Source organism: Petaurus breviceps, unplaced genomic scaffold (assembly GCF_028583685.1).
Source record: "Petaurus breviceps papuanus isolate PSGF00001 unplaced genomic scaffold, PetGlider_PUasm1.0 207, whole genome shotgun sequence".
Taxonomy (NCBI): Eukaryota; Metazoa; Chordata; class Mammalia; order Diprotodontia; family Petauridae; genus Petaurus; species Petaurus breviceps.
The window spans coordinates 3,826,445-3,842,578 of NW_027185850.1; the positions used below are offsets into that span (position 1 = coordinate 3,826,445).

General features: G+C 37.1%; 1 protein-coding gene across 1 annotated transcript in view; it reads left to right on the forward strand.

Annotated features, from left to right (window-relative positions):
* Positions 1-16,134, forward strand: part of NEGR1 (neuronal growth regulator 1) — a 1,123,335-nt gene that overhangs the window by 667,872 nt on the left and 439,329 nt on the right. Inside the window, exon 3 of the mRNA XM_069092781.1 lies at positions 31-156. Within this exon, the coding sequence (XP_068948882.1) occupies positions 31-156 (126 nt within the window). The remainder of the gene's footprint in view (positions 1-30; positions 157-16,134) is intronic.

A 16,134-nucleotide genomic window follows, 5' to 3' on the forward strand; every position in this document is an offset into this window, starting at 1 on the left:
TCCTTACCATTGCATGTTTTGCCATTTCAGTTCCTCCGAAGATATATGACATCTCAACTGACATGACTGTCAATGAAGGAACCAATGTCACCCTTACTTGCCTGGCAACTGGGAAACCAGAGCCTTCCATTTCTTGGAGACATATCTCCCCATCAGGTAAACGGAAAGATCTTAGTTCTGTTTTTCCTGTTCATTATCCTCCTGTCACTTCATCTAGTCACCCTGTCAGGAATGTCACTGAATGTTTGCCTGCGGAATTGGTAATGTTGACTTGAGTCAGAAAAGCTCTGGTGGTGGTGTTCTTTCATCAAGAAAATCTTCCCTTGTTGATTGTTCTTTTTTTAAGTAGATGAAGTTTTCAATGGAGATATCTTGGGTAAGAAGGTTTATTTTCCATTGAACATTTGTACTAACTCAATCTGAGCTTCACACCTCTAAAACTGAGTATTTCCAAGGGAGGTCACCAGAGACTAAGGAATGTAGAGTCTCATGTGATCGACTCCAAGCTTCTTATCTGACTGGAGGGAAATGTATCCCGAAGAATTAGAGATTATCTGTCCAGAGTAATGAAGAGTAATGTGTCAGAGGCAGATTCCGAAGAGGCTGAGGTTCTGCAGATTGAGCTCTATGCTTGTTAATAATGTTAATGAGTGGTTTAGAACTAGAGGAAAATTTTTGACAGTTGGACCAAACTCACCCCTTTGACAAAGGAAGGAAATTATTTCTGGGATATCAAGTGATTTAGAATCAAAATGAGGGCAGTTCACGGGTCTCTCATTTGGGACTGGAACCCAGGATGTCCTGGTTCTAGGTTCATGCCCAATAAGCAAAGTCCAATCAGTATTTATCGAAAAATGAGCACTTAACATTTTCCTTAGCTCCAGAGCTGTTTTTTTAATCAAGTTAAGTGAAATCCATTTTTTAAAAAAGATTATCTTCATGTTTTATCAAAGAAATTGAAGGCAACTTTAATGAGGATGGCATGTTTTAGGAGGTTTATCTCATTTCAGGAACTAGGGCTTGATTAGAATTGTTTTATATACTTTTAGAGGAAATCACTTCCCACGGGCTTGATGTGAAGGATTTTGAAAATCGAAGTCATAATGGAACGCTTTGTGTGGGCGCTGAAATTTGTGATTTCACTTTAGTCTGCTAAGGCCTTCTTTAATGTCCTTTCTGCTTAAATGTCTTGGAGCTTCCCCATTTAGCCAGGAGGACTAACGAGACTTACCCATATCACATGCTTAATATTTGTAGTAATGTAAGAAAAATCAATATGACTCCATTACACACTTAGGAACATGCATTTACAACCTTGATGATATTCCTGGAATACAAGAGCTTCTCTCATCTCTCCCTGGCTAATAGAAACTTCTTGTTATCTCAGGAAGACTAATTAGAAAGCATATTAACCCCTGGGTTCACACAGATTATTGGTTTATCTGAGCAGGCCACATAAAGGTATTTGCTGTAGTACCAGACCTGTTACTGACTGATCAGCCTTAGATAAGCCATTTAACCTTGATGGCTCAACTCCCTTCATCCCCCACTTCTACACCTCAAGCATTGTGTTGGTATCGGTACATGTTCTACTCACCCAGGTCTCAACATTTCTACCACTTAGGAGACAGATGGACCTAAGTCCATATCATGGATGTGAGTGTGTATATACACATATGTGTGTATGTATATAATTAAAATAGAATATAGTTGAAAATTATATCACCCTCTTTCCAATCTGGTGATGAGCCTTCCCCCAAAATGATCTAGGCTGGTCTTTAGTCAATAGCATTTTAAAATCTGTGGATTAATGGATTATAATACTGATTCAAGAATCAAATTCCATAAGTTCAAATCTTCCCTCTGATGCTTACTATATTTGTGGCAGTTGACAAGTCACTCATCCTGGACCTCAGTCTCTTTACATTTCAAATTAGTAGATTGGACTAGCATCCACAGAGGGCCCTCTACCTCTGTGATCCTATGATCCTAATGAAGAAAATCTAGGTTTATATGATTCATCAGAATTCATGCTCTGATTGTGTGGGAGCCTGAGGTCACCTCCAGGTCACAGTGTGGCATTGTGTGGGAGCCCGGGGTCATTCCAGGTCACAGTGTGACATCAGAGTATTGACCCTCTTATATTAAAACGGACAGGGTAGTCAAATCATAAGATCATAGCTTTAATAGAAATGGCTTTAGAGTTCATCAAAGCCACCCCTCTCTTTTCATTTTCAGATCAGAAAATGACTGTAGCTGAGCTTTTTGGCAGTCTACATGTATTACATAAGGTTGGCATGTGTTCAGGAATACTATTCACTGACTTAAGATGATAAAATTTGAGCTGGAGGGGGCCTTAAGTCTATTCCAAGCCCCACAGTTTAGAGATTACGAAGGCCTTGCATGTCACCATGTAAATAGACCATTCCCGCTGGGGTCAATGAATCAGTATAATGTCTCTTTAACCAAGTATGTAGATCCAATAGCCAGGTCCTTATGTGTTCTCAATTTCTGTGCTCCCTCTTCAAATCTAGAGCTGAGTCACGGACAATTTTGTGCTTTGCTAAGGCTTCCCACTTCAATTTCTGACACTGAGAAACTCTTTTGGTCACCCAGTGACCACAGTGCACATAATCTAACCCTATTCTTACCATGTAAAATTAATGGCCATTGTCACATTGCTTATTTGTCTGGCTACCCCTTTTTAAAGCTGGTTATCTACTTTGCAGGGTATGGGCAGCAGGTGGCAAATGCAACTTGATGGCATCTTGTCCTACTTGGGACCGTTTACGTTAAAAAGTTGAATATTTGAAAAGAGCATTGCCCACTCAAAGCAACGACTGTTCTCCACTTTTTAGGGAAAATGAGAGAATTCATTATTGGCCAGGATAACCAAATATTAAGTTGGTTTCTATACGAAAAAATACGGGCAAAGATGTGCATTTCATTTCCAAGTAAGAAATGAATTTTAAAACCATATTTCTTAGAAATGTTTCAATGCCCCTCATTTTCACTTATTTTCTTTTTTTTTTAAGCAATTGGGGTTAAGTAACTTGCTCAAGGTTACACGGCCAGGTGTTTCTGGGTGGGTGCTAAGTGTCTGAGCCCGGGATTCGATCTCCAGGTCTTCTCAACACTGGAGCCAGTGCTCTTACTCGCTGTGCTACCTGGCCGCCCCCATTTTCACTTATTTTCAATGAGCATTTATTATCTAAGGCCATCTTGTCTCTGTAGATTATAAAACCTCCAGAGCTATTAACACACTGATGTGGCCTAGTACCTTCTCCCTTCTGTTCAGGCCACAATTATAACTGAGACATTTGAAGTATCTTCTTTAAATGTGAATCGAAGTATGTGATATTGATAAAAAAGTGTTTGAACATGACATCAGATCCTTTAACATTCCTTATTCTTCCCCTGGATCCCTTATCCCTTCCTGGCCCTCCCAGACTCTTTTCATCTGGGTGCGCTGTAGAGGAAAAGATCCCACCCCACTGCCTTCCTGAGAGCACATTGCCTTTCAACCCAATTGTACAATGGGTTCTTCCACAGACTCTGCATTTCACCTTCCTCCTAATTTGCTTTCAATAGCCTTTCTCCTGTGTCTGGAATGCTCTCACTCTTCATCCCAAAATGCCCCTTAGAATGCCTGCCTTTTTTGAGACTCAGTTCTGGTGGCCCCTCCCACCACAGGTCTTCCTGATCTGTGGGTGTTTATTCCCTCATCAAAGGAAAGATTTCTTTATCTGTTCCAATGTCCCTCTCCAACCCTTCACCACAAGAAAGAGACCTTAGATTTTGGTTTTTTATCACCGTATCTCTCACAGTGCTCTGAACATAGTAGGTACTCAACAAAAGTCCCATTACATTTGAGTTGTCCTCCCCACTCATGTGACTTCTTCAAATGGAAAATGAAGATTTAGAAAGAACCAATCAGACAATGGCCTGAGGTATACTTATTAAGTACTTGTTATGTGTCTCTTACTGTGCAAGGTATAGGGGAATATAAATTTAAAAAAATGAAGCAGCCCCTACCCTCAAGGAGCTTATAGTCTCTTTGAGGTGGCAGCAGGTGCACATAGAAGTATAGACAAAATACAGACACAAGAAATCCAGGGTCATGTGAGGGAACACTAGTGTTTGTGGTGAACCAGCAATGCCCCACACAAAAGGTCCTTGAAGGAAACAAGGTATTCTAAGAATCAGTCACAAAGAAGGAGTTTAAGGATAGAGTTCTACTTTACAAAAGCCCGGGCAGAAGAGATATAATATGCAATGTTACAGGAACAGTCAGAAGGCCAATGTGGCTAGAAATCAGTCTGTGAGGAGGAGTGATTCATGAGAAGCCTAGAAAGGAAGTTTGAAAGGTTTGAAATGCCAAACAAAGGACTTTTGCGATTGATGCTGGAGGAATTAGGGTAACACTGAAAATTATTGAGCCTGAGAGTGACATGGTCAGACACATGCTTAACCAACATCACAACTGGCTGGAGAATTGAATGAAGGGAGTGGAGATTTGAAGGGGAGTGTACCATTAAGCAGCTGTTATAACAGGTGAGGCAAGATATGACAAGGGTTAGACCTGTGGCCGTATGTATCAAGAAATGTGTGCAGGGAGCACCAATATGGCAGCAATAGGTTGAATAGATTGAGTAAGGGAGAGACAGGAATCAAGCAGGACTCTGAGGCTGGATAACTGGCTGACTAAAAGGACATTATTCTACTCAACAAAAAGAGGGGAAATGTGAAGAAGGGTAGATTTTGGCAGAAAGGTGGTTGTCAGTTTATACATGTTGAATTTGAAATGCCTACAGGATATCCTGTCTGGAATTTGTAGTAGGCAGTTTTTGATGTAGCCACTGTAGGTCAAGAGAGATTTGTACTGCCTGTATAAAACTATGAGTCATGAGCATAGGGATGTTCATTAAACCAGTGGGAGCTAATGAGTTCACTAATAGACCACAGAGAAAGAAAAGAAACAGCAGAGAACAGAGCAGTCAAGTACACCTGTGGTTAGCCACTGGGATATGACTAATCATTTGGCAAAGGAGACGGAGGAAGAATGGTCAGATGGGTAGGAGAAGAACCAAATGTGAACACGGTCATGTAAACAGAAAGGACAGCGTAGGTAGTAGGTACATCCATTGGAATATGTAGTTAAGTGTTCAGTGCTACATAAGGTCAAGAAGGGTATAGAATGAAAAAAAGTGATTGGATTTGACAACTGAGAGATCACTGATGGCTTTGAAGAGAGCAGTTTCAATTGAATGATGAGATTGGAAGCCAAATTAGAAGGGGGTTTAAAGCAGGGAAAGCAGAAGATGTGCAGGGTGAGACTATAGATAGCTATGTCAAACCTGCCAGTAGTAAGTGATTCTCCATTCCTTGCAGTAGGATGTAGAGCAGCATAGCCGGGGTCCAAAAGCCCTGTGTTCAATGACAGTCTATGACCATAGCTGATGACATTTGGCAAATCACTTAGCATCTTTGGGCCCCTTGTTCTCATTTAAAAAATGAGGGGACTTCTAAGGTTCTTGACACCTTCAGATTTATGGCCCTAAAATCCCATGATCCCACTGTTTTCTCACCTCCTAGTCTTACTCTGATGTCTTTTGTTTCCAGGGGCAAACAGCCAGAGCTGGGGGATTTCAGCTCATCTAGCTTGTGCCTCCTTCCTCATGGACAGTTCATACATTTGTGACAATCTCTCCTGTAGATCTGGCCCCTGTTTCTACCACCGGCTTGTTTAGTTGACAGAACTTGTTTTTTTTTTTAAGAAGCAAATTCTTTGAACACTTGGAACTGTACTTTGAGCCTTATGAAACATCGGAGTAGTTATTAAACATGAATTCAAAGCCATTCTTTCATCCTTAACGTGGTTCAATTCTCAGATGCGCCACATTTCCAAATATCCAGAAGATAGAGATTTCCCACGTACAAATAACAGCTGCTGCTAAGCAGGACTGCCCATGTTCATTGGTTTGTGTTGAATTTCTTTTGTTTTCCCAAACTAGAACATTCAGTTTTATGTAAATTTGGTGAGCAAATACTGCATGCAAGGCAACCCTGATGGGTTCTGGGACATATATAAAGCTAAGCAATACTCTACCACTGTCCTCAAGGAGCTTTTAATTTAGATTTATAGAATCACAGAGTCATCTCTCTTCCAGCTTTAAATCAGTGATTCTTTGAGTCTAGTGGGACAGATGAGACACACAAGAATAGAGTACAAGAACACAAGGGCATACGAACAAAAAGTTAAAGGAGTCTGCAGGAATGGAGGGCATGTCTGCCTGGGGAGCAGGATAAAGAACATCAAGGGAGGTTTCCTACAGAATGCAGCCTTTCAACTCAGCCTAGAAGGTCAGGGATGATTCCTGTAGGCAGAGATGGAAGAGGGGGGCTTCCACCTAGGGAACAGCATGAAAAGAAGGGCACAGACCATGAAAAGCATGGGACTTGTGGCGGGAACAAACTTATTAGAAACTGGGGCAAAAGGTGCTCCAGAAGACCCCAGGCAAAAAAATGCTTTTTTTAAAGTTTCATCCATAAATCTACACGAGGCTTTGAAGTATTTCCCCGATTCCAGATGTGTTGAGCTGGCATCATCAATGCACCCAAAAACATTGGGACAGTTTTTTGGAAAAGCATGTAGCTGTAACAGCAACAGCAGTGACAAGTGACACACTGCCTTTCCAAATGATCCACCGGCATGATTCCATCTGAGCTTCTCCTGATCCCACCAGCAACTAGTGACTTCCTCTCATATTACCAAAGATTTATGGGGTGATTTTATTTATAAATGTATGAAAATATATGTATATACGTGCACACATCTATGCGTATATGCATCTGTTGTGTATATTCCTTAATTATTAGCCGAAGTATTTGAAAATGATGGCTGTGAGGATGAACATCAGAGAAGCTTGTATTACTGTGATCCTGTTGTCTGAAAACAACTGCAAAAAATAGTTTCCATTTTCCAAGTGCCACTTGTCTTTATCGATCATGACTGGTTACTCTAAGTATCACTTTAGTTTTTGCTTTTTGAATGTTATAATGTTTTCAAGTTTTACTTGTATTGTCAAATGTATCCCTCTCCCCAGCCTTTATCAGGGCCCACCCTTTTAAAAAGGAGCAAAAAAGAGGGGGTAAAGCAGATCAGAGGAATAACCAACCCACTGAATAGCTCTCTTATTTGTGATCCACATTGGTTATTTTTTTTCTATAAGTATTCTTAATTTCCTTGTTTTCTTCACTGTTAAAGAAAAAAAATAGGGCACTCCTTTGGAATGTTTGAGTGCTGGGCCAACCTAGCAGGGGAACTAATGAACAGGCTATAGGTATGATCTTCAAGATCCTGGATTTGTGGCCAAACCACTGGCTGTGCACTTTGTTCTGGATGGGGAAAGGATGAAATCAATGACACTTGCCCTTGTGGGTGGGGGTAAATCAGGTGAACCTGCAAGCTTCTCTGAAGACATTGTAGGAATCCAGGATCTCCAGGTTGGGAGCTCCCATTCTCAGTTCCATTGTATGCCTTCCTGGATGGGGAGCTTTTGTGAATTTACATAATTACATTACATAATGGATAGTTATATAATAAAGAGTCTCCCAAATGATGCCAACTTAAACGTTTACCATGACATTGTAGAACTTGATTTATATAGATTCAATTACAATTACTTTTTCATTTTCCTTTAATTTTCTTTATAAATTAAACTTGTATTTGCCTGTTTAAAAAAAATCCCTTCTAGTTGTAGCTGGTGATTGGTAGATGATTTTAGATTGGATTTAGAACTTTGAATACATGTTTCAGTGTTCCAGTATTTTAAAACATGCCAACTTCTGAACAATGAACTTTATATCACATTGAGTCAATGAGGAAACCTAGTCAGAGAACAGTAGGTTCTCAGCATTGGATGGGACCTTCATTAGTAGCCATCTAGCTCATATGTGAGCGAGGATGCCCTCAGGCCTTGGCCGGAAGACCTTCATGAATGCTTTTGGGGCAGCTTTGATTGAGAGGAAACCTTTCTTTACCAGCATTTCATCTTTTCTTTGTGATATCCATTCATCATTTCTAGTTCTGATCTCCAGGACTAAGCAAAGTCTCCTACCTCTCCCACACGAAACCCCTTTAATAGCTAGAAAATAACTACAATAATCCCCATAAGTATTCTCTTCTCCAAGCTCAGCACCCCCATGTTCTTCAGTGGCTCCTCATTTTCCATGAACCCAAGCTCCTTTATCATCCTGTTTACCATTCTCAGGGGGGCCAGTCAGATGGTGCAGTTTTTAGAACTCAGGGTCTGGAGTCAGAAATATTCATCTTCCTATGTTCCAATCTGGCCTCAGACACTTTCCAACCATGTGACCCTGGACAAGTCACTTCACCCTGTTTGCCACAGTTTCCTCATCTATAAAATGAGCTGGAGGAGGAAATGGCAAACTTCTCCTGTATCTTTGCCCGGAGGACACCAAATAGAGTCGCGAAGTGTCACATTTGACTGGAGAATGGCTCAACAACAGCTTACCCTCCTCTGGTCATTCTCATGTACATCAGTGTCCTTGAGATAGAGGACTCAGAGATGAATGCAATATCCCAGAGACAGTTTGACCAGGCCAGACAAGGACAGTTAAAAGTTGGACAGAAGAAAGAAAATGCACAATGAACAATTCAATTCTCGTAAATTGTTCTTACAAATTGTTTTAAGAAATGTGAATTTCTTGGAAAATCGTGCCCTCATTCTTGAATATTAGTTTGTCCTTTTGGCCATTGGAGAATATCAACTTAGATTTTTGTTGAACCAAAGCTTATATTTTTCCAGTACCCATGTTTTGCTCCCCCACTACACACACACACACACACACACACACACAGACACACACACACACACACACTGCAGTGTTTACGTTAGTCTGTAAAAAGAATGGAAATTCTGACCTATCCTTTTATTATAAAATTTTTTGCTCACTCAGAACAGGAATTTAAGCTATTTACTTAGACTTCCAAAGAGTAATGCTTTTTTTTAAGTAGAAAGAGAAAAAACAAAATGAATTTTAGAAAAGGGTATAATTCTATTTGAGAAAAAGTGTCCACCTGCCTCCTGTGATGTAGGGAGTGAACATATATAACCAAGGAAGAATTGACGAGAGTTAGTTGCTATGCTAGATTTTTCCTCCAGTATTATTGTCAGAATAAAATAATCAATTTCATCTGAGGATGTTACAATTACTGATCAGTTGCAATAAAAGTTGTATTACCTCTCTGGAGTCAAAATAAAAGGTATAACTAACTGCCCGGTCAGAGCAGATCTCTGATTTTACAGGGCAGCTATTCCAACCCTCTCGTTGTGCAGAGAAGAGAACAACTGAGCACCTGTAGAGATGAAGTCACTTAGCCCAGTTGTGGGGATTATCAATGACGGAGCCAACATTTAACCCCAGTTCCTGTGGCTCCAAAATAAGAGTACTTCTTAATAAATGACAGATTTGACAAAACACAATATTGAAAACAAAATTATGTTCAGATAAAAAAGAGGAGATAGATAGATAGACACAGAGAGATGATAGACAATAGGCACCTGATAAACACTTGATACAGGATATATAAATGGATATATAGATATATCAGAGGTAGATATATATGGCCAAATCATAGATATATGATAGACATGCATCTGGTGGCATAGAGCAGAGAGAGCTGAGCCTGAGACTCATCTTTCTGAGTTCAAATATGGTCTCAGGTATTTACTGGCTGTGCAACTATGGTCAAGTCTCCTTTTTGCCTCAGTTTCCTTATCTGTAAAATGAGCTGTAGAAGGAAATGGCAAATCACTCCAGAAATTTTGCCAAGAAAACCCTAAATGGTGTCTTGAAGAGTTGGTCATGACTGAATAACAACAATATGGGAGATAAATTGTAGAGAGATAAATAAGAGATGATGCATAGCTAGATATTTGATTTTTTAGGTTTTTACTCCAGAAATGCATGCAGGTTAGACTTTATCATAAAAATACTTCAACTTCGACTGATTCCCCTCTGAGCCCTCTTAGAGTTTGTCCCAAATGTTGAGAAATTTGATCCCCCCTCTAAAGATCATCCTTTTGCCTTCTATGAAAATGTCACAAAGAGTCTCCCTAGAAGTAGGTCAACATTCAATGACTCCCATCATCATAAAGAAATTCCATGACATAGTATGACTGTAGTTATTACTTTTTCTAGAATGAACAAAATAAAAAAACATACATTCATATAAAATCAGAGTTTATTTTCCATGAAATCCCTAGGTAAACAAATTTATTTCCTATGTTATCCATTTTTTAAATTTCAAATCCACATATGTTTCTTAGGGTGCATTTATTAGATGCAAGGCATTTGTGATATGTAGCTTCTGTCTTACGTCCTAATGAGGGAGAAGTCCACAAATGGTATTGAGTCTTCTGTGGTCATTCAGTTTCTTCCTCTGTACAATTTGAGTAATAATTAATTAAGTTGTCTACCCCATAAGGTTTTTACTGGGGAAAACATTGTGCATATCTTTAAATTCTATATAAATATTTAAATATCATCATAGCAAAGGATAGACAAGGTATATGAGGAAATGTTGGAGGGAGCGACTCTTCACTTTCATTCAGGAACACTAGGGAATCCTGGACAGTGGATGTCATCCAAGATGAATTTTGAAGGTAGAAAGGGGCTTTAACAGACAAAGATAAGGGGAGTCCTTTCTAATTATAAGAGATGAGCTGGGAAGAAACACAGAAATAGATAAATAAGTCAATTGACAAGTATTTATTAATAGTCTTTGATATCTCTGGAAGTATCCTAAGCACTGTAAATAAAAAGGCAAAATTGCCACCTTCAAAGAGCTTGTATTCTCTTGATGAAGACAAATTTGTGCCTGGGTAGATATATACAAAATAAAAATTAGGTGAAAAGATGGAATGAGAATGGTTGGATGGATGAGCACAGGTTGGCAGGAGCATGGAATTATGTGAGGAGAAAGCCTGTCAGATAAATCCAGATATATAGATTGGAGACATATTGTGGAGACCCTTGAATGCCAGAGCAAGGATAAAATTATGTTTAATTCCACAACTGAGATATAATTAATGATAATTATAAAAATTAGGTTTTTTTTTCAAGTAGAGGAGTCATGTGACCATAGTGGAACACCAGAAAACTTTCTTGGCAGTGGTATCAAGAATGGACTGAAACAGGGTCAGGGACCCAGTGTTCTGGTGATAGGATATAGAGCTGGGAAAGGACCTTGGAGCTCAACTAATTCAGTTCCCTCGCTTTAGAGATAAGGTAGCCAATGCTCAAGTAGTTTATATAAAGATTTAATTTGGTAAAATGAATAGAATGCTGACCTCTACATCAGGAAGAACTGAATTCAAATTCCATTTCAGATATTTTGTAACTGTGCAATCCTGGATGAATCATTAAACTTTTATTAGCCCCAGCACCCAATTTTGAAGCATGACACATTGGTGGACATGGATCACTATAGCTGTCTTTTAAGGCTCATTTTAAAAGACAATAACAGTCATGTTTATAGAATTAGTTACAGTCATTGGAGCAAGCTGTTGTGGATTCCAATATGGCCTTTCTATATAGACTGCATGAAGCTTTTGAAATCCCATCAAATTTTGATTTTAGGATGGCAGCAAGCAGGCAAAGTGTATAGAGCTCTGGACCTGGAGTCAGGAAGACATGAGTTCAAATCCCAGACACTTAGTAGGGCATAGATACTTATTATTGTACAGTAACATGATACCCTGCTTCTTGAGGGAAATCATAGAATCCTAAAGCTTTTCAGAATGATTTCAGAGACTGTCAAGTTCAACATCTATATAAAAGAAAGTTTGCTTTACAGTTTTCATTGAGCCTTTACTTAAACTTCTAGGGTGCCTATACTCAGACATCTCATTTCCCTTTAGAATAGTTCTGCATGATGGGGAATATGGTTCTGTATTGTTTTCCTTATTTGAACATTTATTCTACATCTCTCTATCAGTTATGTGATGTTCCACATTTTTGTTTCCAGAAATCTAGTGGTGCAGATTTCATCCCTCTTTTCTACATCATCTCCTGAAATACTTAAGAACAGTCAGCATATGTCTCTACCACCCACCATCAAGTTTTCTTTTTTCTATGACTCTTATTTTCATAGCAGTTTCTAAAACTTCTGTTATAATATTTGCAAAGAGGCAGGGAACAGTTGAAATGAAACCAATCTTGACCTTCTTTTTCCTGGGCAATGCTCCAAAAAGATGTCCCCCTATTACATCTTCATCATCTTCATCATCATCATCATCATCATCATCATCATCATCATCATCATCATCTGTTGTCTTGACAAACTATGAGTGTAATACATCTTTAGAATATGCACATGATAGAAGTATGTGGGAGTATGGGAGAACAGTGGTTTCAATCCAATTACACGACAAAATCCATAGTTGCTTATGTAATGCTCTTCCTCTTATTGGATCATGAATTCTTCCCTTCCCCATGGATCTGACAGGTAGACTATAGTTTGTTTTCTAACTTGCTTATGGGGTCATCCTTTGTGTCTAAATCATGTACCCATTTTGATCTTATCTTGGCATATGATGTGAAAAGTTGTACTATACCTAGTTTATGTCCTATGGTATTCCAGTTTTTCCAGCATTTTTGTCAGATAATGAGTTCTTTTCCCAAATGTTGGGGATTGGGGTTTTATCAAACACTAGGTCACTATGGTCATTGAATACTTTGTCTTGTATACTTAATCTATTCCACTGACCCATCACTTTATTTCTTAACTGGTATGAGATCATGATTATTACTTTCTAATATGGTTTGAGATCTAGTATTGCTATGCCAACTTCTTTTGTATTTTTTTTGATAATTCCCTTGATATTCTTGACCTTTTGTTCTTCCAGATGAATATTGTCATTTTTACTAGCTCTATAAAATATTTTTCAGTATTTTGATTGGTATGACACTGAATAAATGAATTAGGTTGAGAAAAAATTATAATTTTTATTATATTGTCTCAGCCTACATGAGCAATCTATATTTTTACAATTGTTTAGATATGACTTTATTTGTGTGAAAACATAATTTGTAGTTGCATTCATATAGTTCCTGGGTTTGTCTTCGCAGATAGACTCCAAGTATCTTATATTATATAAACTTAAATTTTATAAATTTAAAATTAAAAAATAACTTAAATTATATAAGCAATATATATATATATATATAATTTATATATAATAAACTATATAAGCAATAGTTTGCAATTATTTTAAATGGAATTTCTCTATTGCTTGCTGCTGGACTTTGTTGGTCAGATAAAGGATTGTGGATTATTTATGTGGGTTTATTTTATATCCAGCAAACTTTGCTAAAGTTGTTAATTATCTCAAATAGTTTTTAAGGGGTTCTCTAGGGTTTCCTAAGCATACCATCATATCATCTGGAAAGGGTGATAGTTTTGTTTTTTCATTGCCTATTCTAATTCCTTCAATTTCTTTTTTTTTCCCTCTTATTGCCACAGCTAACATTTCTAGTACTATTTTGAATAACAGTGGTGATAATGAACATCCTTGCTTCATCCCTTATTTTAGTGGGAAAAATTCAACCTTCTTCCCATTACAGATTATGCTTCCTGATGGTCTAAGATAGATGTTGCTCATCATTTTAAGGAACACTGCATTTATCCCCATGCTCTCTTAGTGTTTCAATAAGAACTAGTGCTGTATTTTGTCAGGAACCTTTTCAGAATCTATTGAGATAATGAAATCATTTCTGTTGGTTTTATCAGTGATATGGTCAATTGTGTTGATAGTTTTCCTAATATTGAACCAACCCTTCATTCCTAGTATAAATCCCACCTGGTCATAGTGTACTAATCCCTGTGATATATTGCTGTGATCACTTTGATAGAATTTTGTTCAAAGTGTTTACATCAATATTCATTAAGGAAATTGATTTATAATTTTCATTCTCTGTTTTAGCTCCTATTGGCTTAGGTATCAGCACCTTATTTGTATAATAAAAGAATTTTGATAGGACTTCTTTGTCTATTTTCCCAAATAGTTTACATAGTATTGGGATTAATTGCCCTTTAAATATTTGATAGGATTCACTTGTGAACCCATCTGGCCATGGCATTTTTTCTTAGAGAGTTCATTAATGACTTTTTCAATTTGGTTTTCCAATATGAGATTATTTAGACATTCTATTTTCTGAGCTGTTAATTTGTACAATTTATGTTTTTTGTAAATATTCATCAATTGCATTCAGATTGTCAGACTTATTGGCACATATTGGAAAAAATATGTCCTAATGAATGCTTTAATTTGTTCTTCATTGGTGGTAATTTCATCCTTTTAATTTTCTTTTTTATATTGGGTATGTGGTTTTCTCCTTTCTTTTTAATCAAATTAACCAATGGCTTATCTATTTTTTTCCCATAAAACTAGCTACTAAACTTATTTATTATTTCATTAGTTCAAAAAAAGGTAAGGGAGAAGCCCTTAGTGGGGATATTATCATATCAATGCCAATGAGTTGGTATGCAGTTAAAAAAAAAACTAGAAAAAGAACAAAAATTTTTAAGTCCCCAATTTATTACCAAATTGGAAATTCAAAAATAAATAAATAAAGATGAAATGAAGAAAATTGAATTTAAGAAAACCATTGAATTAACAAATAAGAATAGGAGTTGATATTACCAAAAAATAAAATAAAATAAAAACATCGGTTAATATGATTTTTTAAAGGAGAGAAGAAAATCAAATTACCATTATCAAAAATCAAGCAGGTGAATATACCATCAAAGGAGATGAAATCAAAGCAATTATGGAGTTATTTTGCACAATTATATGCCAATAAACTTAACAACTTAAATAAAATGGAAAAATATTAACAAAAATTCAAACTGCCCAGATTAGCAGAAGAGGAAATAGAATATCTAAATAGACCTATTTTAGAAAAAGAAATTAAACACATAAACAGAGCCTCCTAAGGGAAAAAAAAAAACCACACCTGGAGCAGATGGATTTCCAAGTGAATTTTTTCAAATATTTAAAGATAATCTAATTCTTATATTGAATAACTCATTTGGAATAATAGGCAATGATGGGTTCTACCAAATTCCTTTTATGAACTAAATATGATATTGATATCTAAACCAGGAAAAATAAGAACAAAGAAAGAAAATATAGACCAATTTTGTTAGTGAATATGGATAGAAAAACACTAACTCAAATGCTAGCTAAAGATTATAACAAGTGATTACAAAGAATATCCATTATAAACAAATGGGATTCATACAGCTTATTGTTTAAAATTAGGTTATGTAACTTCCAATTAATTTATGATATCTCTTACCATTGTCCCTTGTTGAATGCAACTTTTATTGCATTATTATCTGAAAAGAATATATTTAATATTTCTGCCTTTATACATTTGATTTTGACATAATACATGGTCAGTTTTTGTGTAGGTGCTATGTGCTGCTGAAAAAATGTATATTCCTTTCTATTCCCATTCAGTCTTTTCCAAAGTTCTATTATATCTAACTTTTCTAAAATTCTATTTACCAATATTTACTTTCTTTCTTGTTTATTTCTTGTGTGGATTTGTTGAGTTGGAAGAGAGTTCATTTGAGGTCCCCAAGTAGTACAGTTTTCCTGTCTATTTCTTCCTTTAACTCAATTAGTTTCTCCATTAAGAATTTGGATAGTATGCCATATATATGTTTAGTAATGATATTGCTTCATTTTCTATGATAACTTTAGCAAGATATAATTTCCTTCCTTATCTCTTTTAATTAGATATATTTTTACTTTACCTAAGATCAGAATTGTTGGGGTGGCTAGATAGTGCCGTAAATAGAGCACCAGCCCTGGAGTCAGAAGGACTTGAGTTCAAATGTGGCCTCAGACACTTAAAACTTGCTAGCCATTCATTACTATTGCACATGACACCATAAACTCCCATAGAGGTAAAGGTGATACCACCCCCTCTCCTGCCATGAACATACCCTTCATCCTCCTGTCCCTGAAAGAACTGCTACAAAAAGAAAGAAGGAAGGAAGGAAGGAAGGAAGGAAGGAAGGAAGGAAGGAAGGAA